This window comes from Plasmopara halstedii (genome assembly GCF_900000015.1).
Source record: "Plasmopara halstedii genome assembly, contig: Scaffold_525, whole genome shotgun sequence".
In the NCBI taxonomy this organism is placed as follows: Eukaryota; Oomycota; class Peronosporomycetes; order Peronosporales; family Peronosporaceae; genus Plasmopara; species Plasmopara halstedii.
In genome coordinates, this window is record NW_020187445.1 from 848,312 (window position 1) to 849,882 (window position 1,571).

The 1,571-nt window shown below is 55.1% G+C and overlaps 1 protein-coding gene across 1 annotated transcript; it reads left to right on the forward strand.

The window, feature by feature from the left end:
- Positions 1-301: 301 nt before the first annotated feature.
- On the forward strand, positions 302-688 carry PHALS_10800 (uncharacterized protein; the record flags this gene model as incomplete). Its single annotated transcript, XM_024726291.1, has 1 exon — positions 302-688. One exon carries the CDS (start codon positions 302-304, stop codon positions 686-688), a length of 387 nt encoding a protein of 128 aa, XP_024576983.1.
- Positions 689-1,571: the final 883 nt, after the last annotated feature.

A 1,571-nucleotide genomic window follows, 5' to 3' on the forward strand; every position in this document is an offset into this window, starting at 1 on the left:
CTCGATTGTCGCCCTAGATCAGGACCACCGCTTGAGCTCAGCTCATGACTCTTCTACCTCCCTGGCTATTGCCGTGAAGCGCGGGGCGTCTGATGACGCGGGACGTCCTGATCTTTCTGATCGAAAGCGTCCACGGCGTCTGGGCAATCTTGCCAAAGTGGCGTCTCAAACTCCCACGAGTTTTCGGAGTCGGGATATCTTCGCCACTTCACCAGATACTGGGTCTGACCCTAGTGACGACGTCATCTCACAAGACATTCCACGTGATAGTGGACGTCACCATTCTCATCGAGAAGAGTCGATGGCGGGTGGTGACGACCGGGTCGACCGCTGTCGGTCTCTTCAAGCCCTTGATGATGAGATCCTTCGTGACCGGAGCTCCGCCGAGCGTCATGCTGAAGTGGCATGTCGCTGTGTGGAAGCTCTTGATGATTTGGATCGTGTCGTGCGCCGGCTGCCTCGCCTTGAGAACTACCGCGCTTTTTCGGAGCGACTCCTAGCCGTGGAGAAGGCGAACGCGTCGCTGCAGGCAACGGTGGGGCGCTTGGCTCCATTGGAGATGGAGGTTCTTGCACTCCGTGCTGAGAACCAGTTGCTGGTTCAGTTTCTGGGTGGCCAATGGTCCATGGGATCCGCTCAGGCGCCAACGCTTCCGCGTTCACATCCGCCGGATCCCGATACGGCTTGAGCAAACCCACGTAAAACATCGGGTGGGTGTGCATTCGTTTGGGATGGTTTAGTGTTTACGCTAGGCCCCGCTTGGCCACAACCTTAAACGGTCCAATAAACTGTGGACGAAGCTTCGTCCGGAAGATAGCAGAGGCTGCATGCGTAGGCAGGTTTTTAGAAATTAATAAAACCAGGTCTCCGACCTTAAAGCTTTCCACTTTGCCTCTTCCATTTTCATCTGCAAATTCTTTCTGCAGGTCTTGGCTTTCAGTCCATCACATCGCGAACGTGTCGTAGGACACTCAGTCTGGTAGACAAGAAGTCATCGACTTCCTTGCGGATAGTGAGGGGGCTGACATCAGCTAGCCGTTCGGCTATTCCTCCCCCACCAAGCCCTGAGTCATGGGAAGGCGGCGTCAGCGGGACGCGAGGGTGAACTAGCCCATTCACGTAGAACGGTGTGTAGCTGGTAGACGAATGAACTGCATTGTTCAGCGCGAGCTCTACGAGTGGTAACATGGCGCTCCAGCGCCTCGGCGTCTCAGCGCAGACGCTGCAAACAACGTCTTCGATGACGCGATTCATCTTTCGGTTTGACCATCGGTCTGCGGATGATCCGCTGTCGACATACCTAATTTGATGCCGAGTACATTGAAGATAGTCGACCAAAAGTTTCCCGTGAAACAGGGGTCTCTATCAGAGACAATCGACTCTGGGAGTTCATGTTGTCGAAAATCACGATCGACAAACAGCGTTGCTGTACCGACTCCGTCGATCGTGTCTGGCACCGCCGCCAAATGAGCCATCTTGCTCGACCGGTTGACGAACACCACGTCACCCGTGCTGCCCGCCGAATCTTTCGGCAGGCCAAACACAAAGTCCAAACTCATGGACTGCCAGCA